The sequence below is a fragment of the Bidens hawaiensis genome, unplaced genomic scaffold (genome assembly GCF_021521415.1).
Source record: "Bidens hawaiensis isolate Kalapana, Puna unplaced genomic scaffold, B.hawaiensis_p1.1 tig00000055_1, whole genome shotgun sequence".
Classification (NCBI taxonomy): domain Eukaryota; kingdom Viridiplantae; phylum Streptophyta; class Magnoliopsida; order Asterales; family Asteraceae; genus Bidens; species Bidens hawaiensis.
Window position 1 is genome coordinate 7,162,409 of NW_027491016.1, and position 18,419 is coordinate 7,180,827.

The window sequence follows — 18,419 nt, forward strand, 5'->3', positions numbered from 1 at the left end:
ACATAAGGCACATAGCACTCAATCATCGGGACACCGGCTGATTGGTGCATGTACCATTGTCTTTCGGCTATCAACGCTACCACATGATGCCTGATTAACCTTCTGCCACTTTTAACGTTATTTTCACGAGATTAGTAAAATAACGTTAAAATTAGTGCAATTTTACTTTTGCCCACCCGAGGGTTCACACATATATACATTATATGCGCGCACCGCAAGCAGGGCGACGAAACAACAAATTTCTACCATACATATTCTAATAACTACGATTAGAATTGGCGCAACAGACACTTGTATTGTTTTTACACACACCACGTTAACTTTTTATTAATTTTCTTTTATTGTAAATATAAATCCGGGATTTTAGGCACATCAATTAACGGGTAACTTTTTTTTTTTTTTTTTTTTGAATGTTAATGCTTTCCTCCTACTATTTACAATATACCACTATTGCCAGGAATCGAACCCTGGACCTCTCACCCAAAGGCCAAAGCCTTTACCATCCCACCAAAGTGGAGATGGCAATTAATGGGCAACTGCTATGCCATCTTTTCCAACCACCATTTGACGGAACCGACACTATTGGCACCATTCAAATCCCGTCGTGACCTTTGGATGGGGTGTTTAGTACACTATAAAAGCCCAACCCCTCATTTTTCCCATTTGATTCGCACATCTTCTTCTGGTCGCCGTTCCGGTGGTGGTCAGAGGCAGTCTCCGACAATTTTGTGTGACTGTCACCGTCGACTTTTTATTTGCGCTGTTCGCCAATGGTTTGTAACGGCTTTACAAAATTTTCCGCTGGGTGCTGATTGTTTCAGAGGACGGTGGCTAATGATTATTGGCAGTGGTAACAAGCGGTGGTGGGTGAAAGTGTCAGCCACTTGCAACAATTAACAATTGGCGGGTCGTGACGGTGTTAGCATGGCTGTGATGTGATGTTTTGACGAATTAATGGCAGTTCCGATGCCGATGTTATGGCAGTGATGCACAGTACTTTCCATTGATAGTATTAGCGTATTTTAATAAAGAATTAATATTCAGAAATGATTTGTACATGAAATTACACTTTGATACTTCCTTTTAATAATGTTTATGTAAAGGAAATTTGCATAGTACGTAGTCATCTAATGTTATCACTTATCAACTACTAAATTTTGTTTTATGTAAATTTTGTCGACACCGGCTATAGTTGTATTAATGTTTTACCCCACTGCCGGGTTATATATTTTACTAATTCATCTATATTATATTTAAAGGTCATAAAAACCAACTTAACATACTAACAGCCGATAGTTTCTGGTTACAAGGCAATCCAATGGTTACTTCCCATGCATTACACCTTCCAGTTCTTCAAAATCTACGATCTTCTCCAATTTATAAATGAGTGTATGATAATTACTATTTCTCACTCTATTTTGACAGTTTATGAATCAGATCTTGAACTTTTATTTCAAAACAATTCTATCAAAGTTCATAAAAAGTTGATGTTACCGGTTCTAAAAACTCTTTAAATTAATATAATTTGGATTATTTTGTCAAAATTACATGATGCGTTCTTTTTTATCTTTCTAATTTGCCTTCTGTTTCGATGTAAAAAAAAATATACTAAATAAAAGTTCCTTTAACTTGTCTTGAACTTGCATTAATGGTACCTTTATTTTAATTACAAAATTTTACCCTTTGACTTACAATGAAAAATTGTTTATAAAAATTTAAACTTTTTATGCCCAATTCCTTCCCAATCTTTAAAACATTTTGCTGCTTATTTTTCATTGATTATTGGGGTTTCACAGTATAAGTGATGTTAATCTTTTCACGACTTGCATTAAGGGGGTGTTTGGGATTCCTTATTTTGACTTCTTTTTATTAAGTCAAAAAGTTACAAAAGTGTAACTTATGCAATTTTTTCTCTCACAATATAAGCAATCCTAAACACTTTATTACTTTTTAAAAAATTAATAATTATAAGTTGATAAAAATAAGCAATCACAAACACCCCTTAAATGAATTTGTTATGCAGATTTTTAATACAAATAGGGTGCAGTTTCTTTATAACTTTGTTAAAGATAATGATATGATTGTAAACACATCATTTAAAATTAAATTAATTACTAATATCAATTTATTTCTACAACCAATTTTAAGTATTTTTCTCTAAAGACTTTTAATATGCATCGTTTTAAAAATGAGTTTAATGTTTCTTCGCTAAATATATTAACCATGTGACAGAACCACCTGGCACATTTTTGCAAACCGAAGAAAAGGAAGATGATGTACACCTACACTTTTAACTTTAATTTTCTCACTTAAATGCTGGGTTTATTATTATAAAAAGTTTACAGTTTCAAATGTGTCAAAACAATAAATGTAAATGCATGTATGCCAAATTGAATGTAAACCTAAGTAAGCACAAAATAAAAATGATATTTGTAATCATACAAACTAGCGTTATCGGCCTGCCACAACGTGTGGATAACAATGCTAGCAAGATAACATTTATTAACTCTCATCGACTTGAAATTATTGATTTACAACAGAAAAACCCAAAAACATTCACATCAATACACATTATAGTAAAAACAATAACAAAAATTACCAACTAACCCTCGGAGTTAAAAGTTAAAACGAATTCATTTCCAAAAGATAACTCCGGCGTTTAATAAGCTTCGCCACAGCCTCACCATACACCCCATCAAACCCGCCACCGCTGGCCACCAGCCCTTCATCCCACCCTTCCTCCTCCGCATTCGCACCGATACCACTTCCCGTAGGCCTCACCACCACCAATGTCGCACCTTCCATCACCACACCATTCGACAACTCCAACTTCGCCTCATGCCGCATCCTCATCCACACCGCCGGCACTCTCGTCCGACTACTCCGCCACCACACACCGTCTAAATTACCATTTTGCCCTTCCTCTTCGTCGTTTAAATTACCATTTTGCCCTTCTTCCTCTCTGTACTCTTTAATCCCTAATTCATTCATAACAACACTCCCTTCATTTTCTTTATCATTTACAGTCAATTTCCGTAAGTACGGATTCTGTTTAACGATTTCTTTCACCATGTAATGTCTAGCAGACGCCGCAATCAACGCGCTTATCGTCCACACGACTCGAGTTTTCAACCCGCCGCCGCCGCCGAGATCCGATTCACCCACGCCGCCGCATCGGAACCCTAGGATCACACAGCTCTTTAAAGTTTTACCGAACTCAGCCGTCCACTTAATCGCCGCTCGTTTCTCCAGCCACAGATCTCCGGTGGGCAATTCGATCTCCAAATCCTTAATCCTTTCAAACCCACGAAGGATCATCGCCGGTGAGTAATGGGTTTGCTCCGATTGGCCTATTGTTTGACTTTGAGGCGGTAAAATCAGGTCTTGGATTGACTTGACAACGGATTTGATGAAATTGATGAGGGAGGGTGTGTCGCCGTGGTCGTCCGAGTCAACGGAGGAGATGACTCGGTCGACTCGGAGGAGGAGTGAGTCGGATTGAGGTACCAGTGAGTTGAACCGGCGTGATAGAGTTCGGCACCGGATTAGGGTTTTGATGTCGGATATGTTGTTGAGGATTGTGAGGATGATTGGGTCCGGCAGCCGATCGAAGACGTCGGAATGATTTGCCGGTGGGTTAATTGGCCGGAAAGAGAGGGATGTATCAACGGTGGAGATTGAGGTAGCCATGGGTTTGACCGTTGACTTTGTTTATAGATTGGAGTGAAGAGGGACATATTCTAATTGGGTAGTGCCGGCTTTCAATATTTATTGGGACTTATTCCGTACTCCTTTACTTCGAATAAATAAATCTAAATATTTATTATTTTAGTAATTTTTAACTTATTTTAATGGAAATATTTTTGTTTAGATCTCAACATGAGGATACTAGATTAATAATACCATGGTTGAATGTTCCAAATTATCCTAGCAACGTTTGATATTTATACACGCCTTTGAAAACAAATCGGAACATTTGAAGCAAGAATCAACCTTCTTATGGCTTGGTTTTGAATTGACGGATTATGATAATTAAACTTCACGAGATTTGATTTGAACCATAATTGACTCCTCTGGCACGGATATTACATCTTGGACTCAGGTTTGAAGGATTTGGACTTTGTCGGACTCACTCATGGTGTTTACCGAAGCAGAAAATGCAAGGAATGCGTACTTAGATGACCACAAATTATATTACAGGAAAAAAATATTCCAAAGCAGTTATGTTCTGTGGGCCCACCCTTAATGACTGGTAACAATACATAGTATATGTTCATGTAAATCAGCTAATTTACTCTCTCAAAAATCTGTCATTTACCTTATTATTTTTTGGTGATAAACAAGTGTTTTTTATCACACCTTAAAGGGTGGTAATAATGAGAGATCATGTCCCGTAAAGAGGCTAACAAAGTTCTATTTTGCATATCTAGCCATTGATTGGTTCATGAAGTGCTCATAAGCATTTCAAGTGGAAGTTAGTATCTGCCCATCTGAAGTCTAGTATTTGCTTCTTAATGACCATTGAAATGCATTATAGTTGAGATGTATACTTGATTTTCAAAATGCTTTTCTACATGGGACCTTACAGAGACAGTCACAAACAATCACAAGACATTATTGATCCCAACCACTCGAATCATGTCTGCTTATTACACAAGTCAGTTTATGGGTTAAGACAAGCACCACATGTTTGTTTTCAGTGTCTCTCACAAACACATTACAACTTGGGTTTCCATATCTCGAAGACCAATCCTTCTCTTTTCATTTGCTAAAGTTGAACAACTCTTCTTTACATCCAAGTTTATGTGGATGATATTGTTGTTACTACGCAACAATGCAACTACTATTAATAATACAATTCTACTGTTCAGGAAAGTCTTTACTGTCCAATGATCTTGGTTCACTAAGTTACTTTCTAGGGATTAAATTGGTCCCTCGTGGGAAAAATATTTTTCTTTCACAAAAGAAATGCAATGCTGATCATATACAACGCATTGGTTTTATCGAGTGTAAACTTGTCACATATCCGATAAGCACATCACAACCTCTGTCTCTTGGGGATAATCCTCCTCTTCTTGATCCTGTAAAATTCCGCCAATTGGTTAGGTCCTTCCAATATGTAGCCTTGCCAAGACTCAACATTACTTTTCCTATAAACAAAATATGCCAATACATGCATGCTCCTTTCGAGAACCGTTGTGCAATTACAAAATGCATCCTCTGATACTAAAAGGCACAATTGATCACAAGTTTCTTTTCGTCAAAACTCTAGCTCCCACCTTCAAGCCTTTAATGATGCACAATGGCAGGAGGCGTTGTCTCTTTGCTCCTTCTCGGATGTTGTTTGGACTGGTTTTCTCGGATGTTTGTCAATCAACAATGAGATTTGCCATGTACATGAGTTCCAACCTTGTTTTATAGATCGCTCGAAAGCAGAAAAAGTTTCTAGGTTATTTACAGAAGCAATTATGTAACATCCTACTTTTATAAATAAATAATAAAAGACCATTATAGAAAAATGTGTGTTATTATTTAATTATGTCGAATAATAATAAGATAAGTGTGGGCTTGGATAATAAAAAGATGGAGTGAAGGATGGTTATGGGCTTTAAGGTCCATGGGCTTAGAGGTATATAAACACCCTTAAACCTCCATAAAACCTTAAAACCCTCATTCTTCCATCTTGCCCCAACACACTCAAAACACACACAAACACCCTTCTCACATTCAGGCCAGATCTGAGCCCAAACCAAAGCATATTAGTGTTAGATCTTCACCTAAACAACAATAAACAAAGCACTATTCACTTATTTGATCAAATCTGACGCAAAACCCGATCCAAGAAGGTACGTTTTAATTAAAAAGGTTAAGTGTTTGAGGTCGGTTTGCCATGAAACTTGGTATAATAGTAGATCGGGCTGTAGGATGCTAGAAAAACATAAACTTGGTGAGTTGCGAATTAATGGGTGCGATATAGGATGAACAAGTAAAGTTCGGGCTAGGTAAAAAGCAAGTAGACAAATTTGTTACGACCCAAACCCATTAAAAAGGGTAAAATCGGGTCATAAGAAGGGTCACGGAGGAAAATGGCTGAAAAATGGTAAAATACGGGTATGTTTGGTTGGAGGTAACGAAATGAAGGGGGAATGGAATGGAAGAAGGAATGGAATGGAAAAGGGAATGAAATTGATCATTCCATTCCTTTGTCTTTTTTGGTTAACCTATGGAAATGAAATAAATTATTACTTTATGTTGTTTGGTATCCTAAAAAATTGTATGATTGACATAGAAATAATAAAAATACTCCTATCTCTAAATAATTTTTTTTACAAAAAAAAAAATTGCAATGGCGATGGTGGTGGTGTTAGCTCCGGCGACGAAAATAGTGGTGGCAGTGGCAACGGTGGAAGTGGGGGATGCGCTGGTCAAGCGGTGGTAGCATTGGTAGTGATGGCGATGGTAGGGTGGCGATGATGGTTAGGAGGCGGCGGTGACAATGTTTTCGGTGGTTACAGCGACGATGGTGGCGGTGGTGGCGGTGGCGGTAAGGTGGTGGTGGAGGAGGCGGTGGTGGCGGTAAGGTGGCGGTGATGGCGATGGTAGTGGTAGTTGTTGTTAAGCGGTGGTGATGGTGTTGTTGAGAAATTAGGGTGAAGGAGGAATTGAATGAAAAAAAGAAGGGGGGTAGGAAGAAATGGTTTTGATGGAATGTGATTCCATGTGTAATGGATGACTCCATTCCATTGAGCAACCAAACACCACTTTTTTCATTCATACGTAATGAATCATTCCATTCCCCCTATCATTCATGCATACCAAACGCTACCTAAAGAAAACAATGATTCTGCTCGCACGGAAACGAATCGCATCGCACATGCATGCGAAGCGATTTGTTTAGGGAAATGTGATGCGATTAGAATTCAACATGCGATGCGACAGGTTGCTCCATGTGATGCGACTGATTGATCCATGCGATGCGACTGGTTTGCGTCCATGCGATGCTACTGGCTTGTGTCCATGCGATGCGATTAAACGTATCCATGCGAATGGTTTCTTATGCGATACAAATAGTTGTATAGCTCAACCCGATTCATTTTTTAATGAATATTTAATAAAGGCGATCCAAGGGGCGATACCGCCCCTAGACCCCGCACTAGGGGCGCTGCCCCCGGACCCACGTTCGTTAGGGACTCCACTAACCTAGCAGTGTGATTTGTTTACAAGTAGTTAATTGGTACTTATAATTATTACACAATTAGCCGTGTACCGCTAAGGAATGGTATCACAATTAACTTAGAAAGAAACCGACTTTAGGTGAGTTATCGCCCCATTTTCTCTGTTATGTTTTCGAGGCTGTATGTATACTCCTATGTGTTAGTTAGTACTCTTACCTTGATTGGTAAGTGACTACTATGTAAATGTGCATTGAACGACATAGAAAGAGTAACGAGTATGAACATATATATATATATATATATATACACACGTGATAAAAGACATGTAATGAACGTATGGTTGTATGGTAAAGAAGGTATGGTCATATGACGAGACTTGCATGGTTATATGGAACGAGAAGAATGGCATCGGACCCTAATAATATCTGAGGTATGAAGGGTGCTGGACCCTAATAATATCCGATGTATGAAAGGCGCCGGACCCTAATAATATCCGAGGTACGTAGGGCGCCGGACCCTAATAATATCCGAGGCATGTAGGGCTAAATGCTCTTTAAAACGTATAATTAATATAAAAGTATGTAAGTATGCAAGTATAAAGAAAGAAAATATAAAAGACGAAAGAAAGAAGAAATGTATGTATGCAAGTATGTATGCATGAAAGATTAACAGATTAAGTATATAATACGTATCTTCGGATGCGCACTTGTATGCAAATGAACAAATTGTATGTTGCTTGAGTAACTAGAACTCACTCAGCGTAGCTGACTTTTAGTATGTACGCAGGTAAATAGGTTAAAGGAGCTGACTTGAGGATGAAATATGGTAGAGACTAGGAGGTTGGCATCTTGAGAGAAGAAATGTTATGATATTTTATATTATGTTTAAGACAAGTTAAACTCTGTTAAGACAAGATTTGATGTTTTGTAAAATATTGGTCGATGTTTTATGATTCCGTGTAAAGTTTTAATTAACTCTGATATATTGTGTTTATGAGTAAATCCAACATCGAATGTAGGACACCCAGGCTCGGGGCCTTACAAATATATAAGGCTCTCTCCTACACCGTAGCTAAATGAACTTGGCTATAAGTGTTACTAAAAGCACCTGGAGCATACACAAAGATGATCCAACCATATGGTATGATAATCTTAGTGCGTAGATTTGCATATTTACGCTGCAAACTACGGGTAGTTCTCTGGCCTTTGCTTCGGGGAAATAGGGGTATCCGACAGTGAGACACAATGTAATTAGACAAATGATAGAGAGGTGTTGTTTTGTACATACAATATCACACTTACACCAAATTTATAAACATGTCTCTTGTATAAACCCTAACTAAACTTGTCAATACAATATCACACTTACACCATCATTTACACACACTTAAGAATTGAATTTATACATACGTGCATACATATATGTGTGTTTTATGTGTAAATATGTATAGCCGTACGGTTAATTATATTGACAAATAAATTGTAAAATGCATTGCATGTGTTTATCCATAGAAACTAGTGATATATAAAAACTGAATTTGCAACACTATGGAGAACTCATTACACAAACTCTTACCATTCTTTTGCATGCAACCCTAATTACATTACAGTACACAAGCTCTTACCATTCTTTTGCATGCAATCCTAACTTAACTAGAGTTATGAGTAGGGGAATAAAAAGATACATGATTTTAAGCCAAAACCAAAACCCTTTCCACCACAAGACCTATCATACGTTGGATACCTAGATTAAGCTAGCTAGTTGAATAATCACAGTCTTGAGACAAAATTCGTACCCGATTGATCAACCTTTTAACCTTAACGTTGCATGCGATCGACAATATTTTGCTCTTAACCGGAAACACCCCAACCTTGAACCTCAATGGAACGTTAAACCCTAACAACAGTTTAATAGCCGTGTGAGAGGTACCATTCATGCTCTTCTGTATCACCTTAGGAAACGTCTTCCCCGAACCACTAACGAGCTTTAATTTCGTGTACTCTGAACTATCGGTGTCTTGTTTAGACGTTGGAAATTCACCTTTGGCTAGAGGTTTATAATCTCTATACGATAATGAAGCTTTACCACCCTTTTCAAATAAGATAACCGCATGATTGTTGGCGTTTTTGGATCTTAACGTGAAGTCAAACTCGTGTTGCTTTCGATTGCCCTTGCCTTTTGTAGCAACATGCATGCGATGAACGCGAAAAGTGGGGTCTGCTTTATCGGCAACGGCTAAACAAATCCCTGTTATGAAAGCGATAACGAGGAGCAATATTAGAGCAGACAACAATATGCAATTTACCGAAAACATAGATTTAGTCTGCGGGACCGCAGTGCGCTTTTGTTCAGCAAAGATGGCGTTCTCGGGAGGCGGGACACGATAGATTTGGTCTTTGGGGACTTGGATAACGTAGGTTTCATTATGATCATGATCATGAGATGTGTCATTAATGAGATCCTCATACTCGTCTTCATCGTCGGATGAGTTTGGTTTGGGATGGACGTTGCCGGTGGAAGAATACTCCCGCCCCTCCTGCATGATAGACCGAGGAGCGGAATGGAAGGGTGCAAGTGGCAGGTTGAGACAGCAGTGGTGGTGCACGGAAATGGTGTTTTCCGATGAGGGAGCTGAGAAGGATATGATCAGTTTAACATTTGGAATATGAGAGGGTGAGCAAAAAGTGAGGGATTTGTTGGTGGAATGTGTTTACATCAATCGTTTTGCATCCAAGATTAGAAATATGGATTACATCCTCAAACAATATTAATTAAACTAGCAATGTCTCAAGATTTATTTAAAGGTTGTTTTATAAAAATTAACAGTATTATACTCAAATTAACAAAAAAAATTTCACCATTTTATGATATCTACATATATATATTTTTTAAAATTAGTGAGTAATATGGAGTTTTTTTTCCAAGTTGGCGTAGATAAAAAAATATTTACCTATTTGATTTACTTTGAAAAATATTTATCTATTTAGGTATTTTTAATTATCTGCCTTATTTTTAATTAAAAAAAACATCACCCAAGTCCCATACTAGCTCTCATCTGAAGGACGATTCAGTTCTCTCTCCCATGAGATCCATTCAATTATTCCGTTCAATTTTCCTTTGTTTGGTTTGCATATTAGCAAGCGATACGATTTCTAATGGCACGTAGTTGATTTCTAATGGCACGTAGTTGTTTCGGTGAAACCAGGGACGGACCTAGGTCACAACTAGAGGTAGCCTTGGCTACCCCTTAACTTTTCTCCGGTAGTGCAAATTTTATTTTATTTTTTTTGTCAGTTTTCATGTTTCGTTACCACTAAAAAATATTGTGTTACCCTTATTTGTTTAGACTTAAAGTCAACCAATTTAAAAGTTTAAATCAATTAAAGCCTAAACAACGTTTAAGCCCAAAAACAAATAAAACCCATTAACTCCTTTTTTTGTTTATAATTGAACGAGAAACATCAAATAGAAACAGACTTATCAGTCGCACTTTAGCAATATTTTTAAATGAAAAAGAAAAGAAAATGGTGATATCGGGCAACACCAAGTTTAGATATTGTTGATGATATGCAAAAAAAAATTAAATAAAAAATGAAGAAGATATCGGTCCAAGTTCAAACATTGAGAATGATATGCAAAAAAATAATAATATTGGTCCATATATTTCTCGGAAGGACTTGAATGATCTTTCTTCGGATCCCTCTAACAAACCATCTAATGCTAGTTATCATACTAATTAAATAGATGACATAAGAAGAGCGTATATTGTTAAAAAGGTTTTTCAACCATGAGGTCATGATTTTAAATGGACAAACGTAGAGACGTTTTATTGTAAAATGGTTTGACAAACACGACTGATTGGAGTATAACACTAAACAAGAAAAAGCATATTGCTTATGGTGTTACTTGTTTAATGAAAGTGTTAGTAATCAAGGTGGAAGGGAGACTTTTGTAATTGAAGTAAACCGAGTGTCTTAAAAGACCATGTTGAGGAAGTTAACAGTGTTCATACTTCATAGTAAGGTGGCGCAAAAATGTGACGATCTCTTGAACCAAAAGCGATCCTATGAGGCGAATGTCAATCAGCATAGTATGAAAATGAATTAAGATTGCAAATTGATATCGATTGTTGGGTTCTGTTCGTGAAACTAGATTCTTGTTAGAAAATAGCTTATCATTTCATGGTCATAATGAATCTGAAATCTCTTTTTTATAGGTCTCTTTCTTGTGGTTTTAAAGTTGATTTGTGAGAACAACTTAGATATTGGTAAGTACAGTTTAGGGGAGTTAAAGAAGATAATGTAATTGCTCGACTTCATGCTTTTAAAAATCAAAGAGGAGAAATCTGCACCCCATTTGTTTAAAATATTTATTATCGTGTTTCTATTTTTGTTTCGTTTACACTGTATGAAGTACGGTAAAAAAAAATTTGATTGTTACCCCTGAGATTGATGTCTAGATCCGCCACTGGGTGAAACCGTCGCAGTAGTCGTTGGAATTCTGGTGGCCAACGGAATTTCCCATCTAATTTTGTCGATACACCACAACTCTTGATATTCCAATGACTTCATTTATTTTCCGGCAAGAACGAAACGGTAGTTTCAGGAAGACGCTTTTTGACGAAGATGTCAAACGGCAGCGATTTCTAATGTCGATTCGAACGACTGTTTGGGTTCAGGAACCTCAGTTTGGGTTCGATTTAAACAAACAGGTTTGGGTTCGATTTGAAGAACGGGGTTCGTTTTGTGAACGACGTATGCACCTCGATTTCATTTACACTTTTTTGTTACTTTGTTATTTTTCTAATCTCATTCAGATTTAGTGAATGTAGTTCTTATTTTACTTTTTATTACAGATTTAGTTTGTAGTTTTTGCATAATTTTTTTATTGAATTATTGCTGAATTTTTGCATATATTTTCTGAATTTTTGTCGATTTTTATTGAAGAGTTTTAATTTTGTAGAACTCTAGTTATATTATTTTTACAGAATTTTTGAATTTTTTTTGCTGAATATTGCAGTAATTTTTGTGAAGTTTTGTTGCTCCTGTTTTACATCTTCGAGCTCTTTGGTTTTCTTCTCCAAAAGGCTGGTCTTGGAGGTCCTGATCTTCATCAACTCAGCAATACGGGTGTGGGATTCATGGAGTTCTAGGCTCATGGCGGTAAACCTGGAGGAGAGAAACTCAAGACCCTGCCAAGATAAGAGATACTCAGCATAAGTTATCTTCAGGATATAAGGATACGCTAAAGAAAGATGTGTAGCTGTTGTGTCTTGTTCATGGCTTCGTGGAAGTCAATATCATGCAGGGGTGGAGTCGGAGACCTCTTGGTTTTTCCTCTTCTTTGAACCCTTAACACGGCTGCTTTCCGGCCTGGGTAGGGAACTTGGGGCAACTTCCTTTTTTACGGCACTGTGGGTTGACACCATATTTTCGATATCTTCAAGACCAAAAGCGGCAACAGACTTACCTATTAAACTAGAGGTCAGCATCTCTAAACCTTTAACCCTTATGACTAATATTTGTTGTTTCTTACCAGACATATCGGACTCCTCCGAGCAGGATGGATCTTGAAATCTTGAATGGAAGTAGAAGGTCCTTTCTTCCTCGTCTGTGAGACAGAACGATTTCACCTTATTTCTTGTTTGTCCGCTTGGGGGAGTAATTTCGAAGAACTTCAAAGCTACAAAAAAGACAAAAAGAGAAACATATTAGTATGATATGTTTCAGCATACCGTCTCGGGATAGCGTATCCTACTTTTTGTAACCCAAAGATAAGGAAGACTTGCGGTATCTGGAAGAGAATCCCTCTTAACAAAGAAATACTGTTTCTTCCATTGGTCGTTATTCTGCGTATTCCTCAGAACAAGAGGGGTTCGATCGGATTTGGTCTTAAGAAGGTAACGGGAGGAACCATGGCTGCGGAGGTAATATACAAAGGCTAGTTCTGAGAGGGTGAAGTCAAGAGGATGATCAGAGATCAGTTTCTCGAGTACATACAAGGTTCTCCAAACCATGGGCATCGTTTGGATAAAACTAAGGCCGGCCTTTCTAAAGAAATCAGTGGTGAAAGCTGGAAAAGGGTAAGTGAAACCGATTTTAAAAGGCAGAAAAGGGAAACAGATCCAAGATTTTGAGATCATATCGGATCTGATTGAATGATCAAAGGGCCTAAAGATAGTTCCTGGTGGAAAATAGCCTTTGGCCTTTAAGTTTGCAATATCTGTATCATTAAAGATGCACGCCTCGCTGGCGGGATCTTTGAGGAGGTGTTGTGGAACAAAGTCCTCATTGCCGGAAAACCTAGATTTCTTACTCATGGTTGAAGATGAAAAGAAAAGAGAGAAAGAAATGTACCTGGATAATGATCGGGTGAAAGTATAAAATATTTATCTAAGATAAATATAAGATAATAGAGAGGTTCTGGCGGTCTTACGGATGATTGACACGTGTAGCATATCCATCCCACATGCAGAATTCAAAATTCAAAAAATTGACAACTGTAAACCATTTTTACAGCCGTCAATTTTGGGGACAATTGTTAGGCATCGGATTTTTGGTATCCTAAGCAAGCGATATATTCAGGATATCTCCATGATATAATATCCTCCAAAGTAACATGCATCCTTAATGTATTGTTATACTAACGGTCTAACCTCTTTTATTTGATGTTTACCAGGTAGTGCAACGTTCACATGATCTCCTGAAGACTCGGACAACTCAGCAACTACTTTAAAAACATGCTAAATGGAAGACAACTGCTACTTATGAAATGGTCTAAGCTTTTCCTATTTTTTAGGAGTTATTGTTAGCTAATTCTTTGTATAAATAGAGCTATTCTCTGGATATAACACACACAACTTACACACTAGCTATAGAAACACTCTGTAACACGATCCAAAGAAAAAAGCTCCAACACTTGTAACCTTTTTCGATTATTAATAAACTGGTGGTGATAGTTTTCACCGCCCGGGGTTTTTTTTTCTTGTTACCCTCAGGATAACGGTTTTTTCCTCGAAACAAATCCTTGTGTTATAGCATTTTCTACGTTCATTTCAACGAAGCACCATACCTCACTTACTAATTTGGTTCCGAAATTGCACTTGTTGATTTTTACCCAAAACAGCTAAGAACAATGGCTTTGATACCAACCTGTCACACACCGACTTAGAGCCGGGTGTGACACCTGTAGTTGGTACCTGTTTTGTAAATATATCAGAGTTGCAAGTTATTAGCAGAAGTCTTTGGTTATAATAAAATATTAATTTATTTTGAAACCTCTTGGATAATAAATATCCAAGTATTTGCTTTACAAACCTTGCTTATTTTCATTCACAATATTATATTAATAAAAATTGAGCCATCTCCACTTGCGAGCATCTAACTCCATGAATGACTCTTATGCCTTGCTATCTGTACTATGCTTACTTTCCTGTAACGTGGGGGAAAAATACGTCAGCAATATGCAGGTGAATCGTTGACTCTGAAAACATTTATTAAATCTTTGACTGACAAGATAGTTTTGGAACAAACTCAGCAGAAACCTCTCTTATTGCTGGGAACTTGTGCCACTGCCATACACACACAATTATGGTTCTCCAAGAACTGATGCCCATTGGAGAACTTTCGTTATGACTGTTTAGCCTGTGGCCACGTAGCCTTGATTGAAAGACTAAACAGTTATGTTTGGTTCCAGACACATGTGTGCTCGGTCTGAGTTGCTTTTATTTCTACCTTGTGACTTAGGGATCACGTAATCCTTTAAAATTTAGAGATCACGTAATCTTATACAAACATTTGACTGACTGTTTAAGATAAACAACCTAACAACCTGTTTATCTTAATGATTGACTGAAAAAGGTAACGTATTCACCTGTGATTGTGTTTTCTGAACGATGTGGTGATCTCGTTTGAAAACCTTTGTGAATGAATGATGATTTATCTATAATAAAATAGGTTTATATAAATACCCGGATCGTCTCTTGATCCAGCTACAGACCTTTAGTCTAGTTTTGATAGCAGTAAACTTTGACTGATCATTTGTTTGAATAACATATTTAGACCCGTAATCTTTTCATTTATTTACAAATCATGTGATAAGTTTCTTCTTCAAGAAGAAACATCTATTGATAGGTTTCTTCTTCAAGAAGAAACATTAAATACTATAACCTTGGTATTTAAAATCTTACATTTCTTAATCACGAAGAAAACTATATTTTTTTGCATTAATGTTTCTTAATTGTGAAGAAACTATTTCTGACTATATCTTCTTATTTGTAAACACTTATGTTTTTTAATCATGAAGAAACATTATTTTAATTATAACTTCTGTATGTATAATGCTTTTGTAAACATAATTCTGATCAAGGTTTGGCTATACCCCGGACTATGGTTTAAGCAATATAATATAATAATAAAATAATAACTTAAGCAGAACCCTACCTTACACGGGTATTCGGAGTTTATATGCTTAAGCTTGTATGGGCAGTATTTCTACTCTTTATCGCGTATTGAGGTTCAAACTGTCAGAACCTTGGGGATTTGGCATGTTCCACGAGGTCGGCACGCTAACCGAGGCTAAATATGTGAAAATAGTGTGAGATGGGAATGCCGTGAACCCCCCCCCCCCCCTTATAGTTGAAATTGGGTACCATCGCGTAGCGTGATGTCAGGGAATGACGCGTGCATGCTAACTTAGCCCTAGCGTCTGCCACGTGTCTCCCCGTCGCAACACGTGTTTGATGAATCATACAACTCCATCATGTAGCGCGATAGGTTCCTAGAATTAGGTTATCACTTTTAGTCCCTTGTCTTTGATAACTTGTCACTTCTTGGTCATAGTGCGCCATCAAAACGCCACATTACGCCCATCGCCCGATTCTGAGTCCGTACGCGTGCGCGTCGGGTGCTTCGCACCCTCCACTAGGACTAGGGAGAGTGGTTAGCAACATGAGAATATTACTATGAAAACTCTCTTCCTTATAAAGAGCTTCCAATTCTTTTCTTCTTTTCATTTGAGATGAAAGTTTCCTTTATTATTTATACCCATGTGGAATACTTCCACTTTACTTCATCTATCCATGTAGGAGGGAATTTTCTCATTTCCTTAACACGAGACATCTTTATTTTTCTTATCTCATTTTTTTCCATTACTTATCTTGAAAATATTTTTAATCCTTCAACTTTCAAAGTTGACATTTTTGGTCCAAAATAATTATGCGATTTTCTAGGATGTTACAAAACCCGTATCGCACAATAATATATTTTTAAAAATTTTATAAAGACTTACGGTTCATGGGTTATAATAGGATAACGGGTCATGGGTCATACTATAATAGGAAATAGTAACATGGCATCTACTTGGCATCCTATGTGGAGTGCCTGGTTAAATGACACGTGAACAACTTATGTTGATTTAATAGTATAATTAGATTTTTCAAGCTACATTAAAATGTTAAATACTTTTTGTATCTGTATTTATTTAGGAAAATCTCAACAACACATAAGTTATGTATTAAATTAGGATTTAGTGATAGACAATAGTATACCGCGCGACAAGTTTACCAACAATGCCTCAACTTTTGTCTAAAACGTTGTTTCAAGAAATTAACAATGTTATATTCAAATTAACGATAATAAATTTCAAGATTTTACAGTATAACTTTTCAAAATAATAATAATAATAACAAGAAGCAAGATTATAGAGGTAGGATAGTAAAGCTACCCGCGGATCCATAATATGACTCGCGGATTACTAATAAGACATCTGCGCGAGGAGCACATGGACTGGCAAAGCCATCCACAGTCCAAGACATGCTTCGCTGATCCCCAACTATAACCCGCGGATTACCAACGAGCATCCGTGGGAGGAACCCACAAACAACATAAGGGACTCATCACGCATATGACCCCCACGTGATATGGAAGAGTAGTTCTAACAAACTATTTCTAGAAGATTCCCTTAATGCCTCTTGATAGCGACATCGACCAATGGAAAGATGACACCTGGACACGTAATGGCCATCCCATGACGTGCACAAATAATGGCAGCCCCATAAACGGGTCCAGGCTGTCACATCCAATAAAGGCTCGACACATGTCCATTCAAGTAGAGAGGGAATAACTGGATAGTGACAACTCAACCAATCACCTTCCCCCCCACTTTTGGCTATAAATACTAAGATCATCTCTTAGAGGTATTCATTCACACTCTCAAGCCTCAAGCAATTACTTACAGTATCATATTCCGATCAAAGTATGACACTTATTCTCACGCCGGAGGGTGGTTACAGGAAGACCCCCCACTCTGTCCTTCCCGTAAAGAGGCTCAACGGTATTCTGTTTTGAAGGCACTAGTTTGGATCTGTTCTCATAGCGCTTCAGTATACTCACATCTACGAGGGACATCAGATCGGACTATCCAGTTTGATATAGTGTTTCTTCATTGGCGCCATCCGGTTTTAGCTAGATTCATGGTTTTTTACGATTTTTTTGATTCCTTGTGATCTGAAGATGAGTTAGGTCCAACAACCTTCTGCAGGTCTGGGGAAATCCCGTCGTACTGAAATTCTGAACGGCCCAGTCCATGAAGGACAGGTGTTGGATGAACTTCGCCGGAACACTCGAACTCTGATCTTCGAAAATAGAACCGGAGAAGTTCCGAGGTTTGAAGACTTTACGCCTCGCAGGAACACCCGAACTCCGGTCTTGGAAGACATGGCCGGAGAGTTCCCGAGGCACAAGGTTACTGAGATTCAACAGACCACTCATAATTCGGCTCTGAAAGACGGAGCCGGAGAATTTCTCAAATTTGATGGGGATGAAACAAGAGTTTACCAGACCAGATCTGGAAAAAACATTCTTACTCCTGAAGAGTGGTACCAACAAGAAAAACAACGGTTGAAAAAGGAGTATGAGTGAAGAATAAGAAGAGATCAGGTACAAGCCAGAACACTGACTTATGACTCACCATCTCCATCATCACCACCAGCATCCCGATGTACTCAGGATCTAGAGTTGGAAGACAACTCTCGATTAGCTGGTCGGTCGCTTATGAGAAGCCGCGACAGAAGTCACCATACTCAGCGGGCCCCATCTCACAGAACCCCACGAGATACTCGACAGAAGGATGTGGGTCAGTAAGAAGAGGGTTATGCAAGTGAAGGCTGCTGGGACCATGGTAGGGAAACTTCTAGTCGTCCCCGACCATTGGTGAAGCATGCTGAATACTTCAGAGATGCATAGG

At 37.9% G+C, this 18,419-nt stretch overlaps 2 protein-coding genes across 2 annotated transcripts; both read right to left on the reverse strand.

The window, feature by feature from the left end:
* Window positions 1-2,622: 2,622 nt before the first annotated feature.
* On the reverse strand, window positions 2,623-3,706 carry LOC143534981 (F-box protein AUF2-like). The gene has a single exon (XM_077029358.1). The coding sequence runs from the start codon at window positions 3,688-3,690 to the stop codon at window positions 2,623-2,625; it is 1,068 nt and encodes a 355-aa protein (XP_076885473.1). The 5' UTR covers window positions 3,691-3,706.
* Window positions 3,707-8,928: 5,222 nt separating this feature from the next.
* Window positions 8,929-9,717, reverse strand: LOC143617747 (NDR1/HIN1-like protein 13). Its single transcript, XM_077090396.1, has one exon. It carries the CDS (start codon window positions 9,715-9,717, stop codon window positions 8,929-8,931), a length of 789 nt encoding a protein of 262 aa, XP_076946511.1.
* Window positions 9,718-18,419: the final 8,702 nt, after the last annotated feature.

What these genes read in the sequence shown, in the direction of transcription:
- LOC143534981 (XM_077029358.1), bottom strand. Translation starts at nt 3,690, where the DNA reads ATGGCTACCTCAATCTCCACCGTTGATACATCCCTCTCTTTCCGGCCA.
- LOC143617747 (XM_077090396.1), bottom strand. Translation starts at nt 9,717, where the DNA reads ATGCAGGAGGGGCGGGAGTATTCTTCCACCGGCAACGTCCATCCCAAA.